Raw genomic sequence first — 953 nt, 5'->3', positions numbered from 1 at the left:
CAGTTAAATATAAACCTTATACAGAAATGTTGACATAAGTAATAAACTTCAATAATAATGGATATTAGCGTCAAAACTCTCATTTAAATATATATATATATATATATATATATATATATATATATATATATATATATAAAAGAATTAATAAATAATGACGGCAACATGTATTTCGACCCACGTGTTTTTCCTTAGAAACTTACAACTTACTTCGTGAAATTTTCTCTCTTTAAAATATGGAACCTCCTCATTATTTTAACTTCTTGTAAATTATCGTCCACTTCCCAAGAAATGAAGTCGACCTTCTTAAGTAACTTCTTCTCATGGTATTTCAACTTTCGTACCATTTTTAGCAGTTAATTTAATCTTTCTTTCGAATCATTCACCGAATGAAACAAGACACGATGACTTCAAACAGGAAGTTTACGATATCGAAAACAGAAATTTAGGTTCGTCTAAGCGACTGTCGTAAATACTCTTGATACAAAGAACCGATTGAGCAATGTCTTAAGTTACAATTCCATTCGTGTCTTCGATGATTTTAAAGCAGCGAGTCTCAACCCAGGTCTATATGGCCCACGATGGTCCATATAAAATTTTTGGCGGTCCACACTACAAAATGATAATTGGGGATCCACAAAAGTATTTTAAGGGCCTCTGAAAAAATTTTGTTTCAGATCAGTGGTTCTCAAACGGGGTCCATATAGCCCTTAAAGGTTCATATAAGATTTTTAGGGGTCCACGTGACAAAATGATAAATTGGCGACCCACAAAAATATTCTAAGGGACCCTGGGAAAATTTGGTTTAGATATGGTATTGGTATATATTGCGAGAAACAGCTAGGTTTCTTTCTCTAATGTTTTATATAGTTCAAACGACAAAAACTAATGAATGAAAAACCAAATGGGAATTTCTTTACTCTCCTCGACTCTCGGCTGTATTTTCTGTTCCT

The 953-nt window shown here is 32.6% G+C and overlaps 1 protein-coding gene across 1 annotated transcript in view; it reads right to left on the bottom strand.

Moving 5' to 3' along the window:
* The window catches only part of LOC106873409 (U3 small nucleolar ribonucleoprotein IMP3-like), an 86,008-nt gene extending 85,556 nt beyond the window's left edge, over positions 1-452 (bottom strand). The window contains exon 1 of the mRNA XM_089339152.1: positions 211-452. Coding sequence (XP_089195278.1) covers positions 211-347 — 137 coding nt within the window. The 5' untranslated portion in view covers positions 348-452. The remainder of the gene's footprint in view (positions 1-210) is intronic.
* Positions 453-953: the final 501 nt, after the last annotated feature.

The sequence above is a fragment of the Octopus bimaculoides genome, chromosome 21 (assembly GCF_046866305.1).
Source record: "Octopus bimaculoides isolate indiv1 chromosome 21, ASM4686630v1, whole genome shotgun sequence".
Lineage (NCBI taxonomy): Eukaryota > Metazoa > Mollusca > Cephalopoda > Octopoda > Octopodidae > Octopus > Octopus bimaculoides.
The sequence above is the reverse complement of the archived record's forward strand: the minus strand, read 5'-3'. Positions and strand labels throughout refer to the sequence as shown.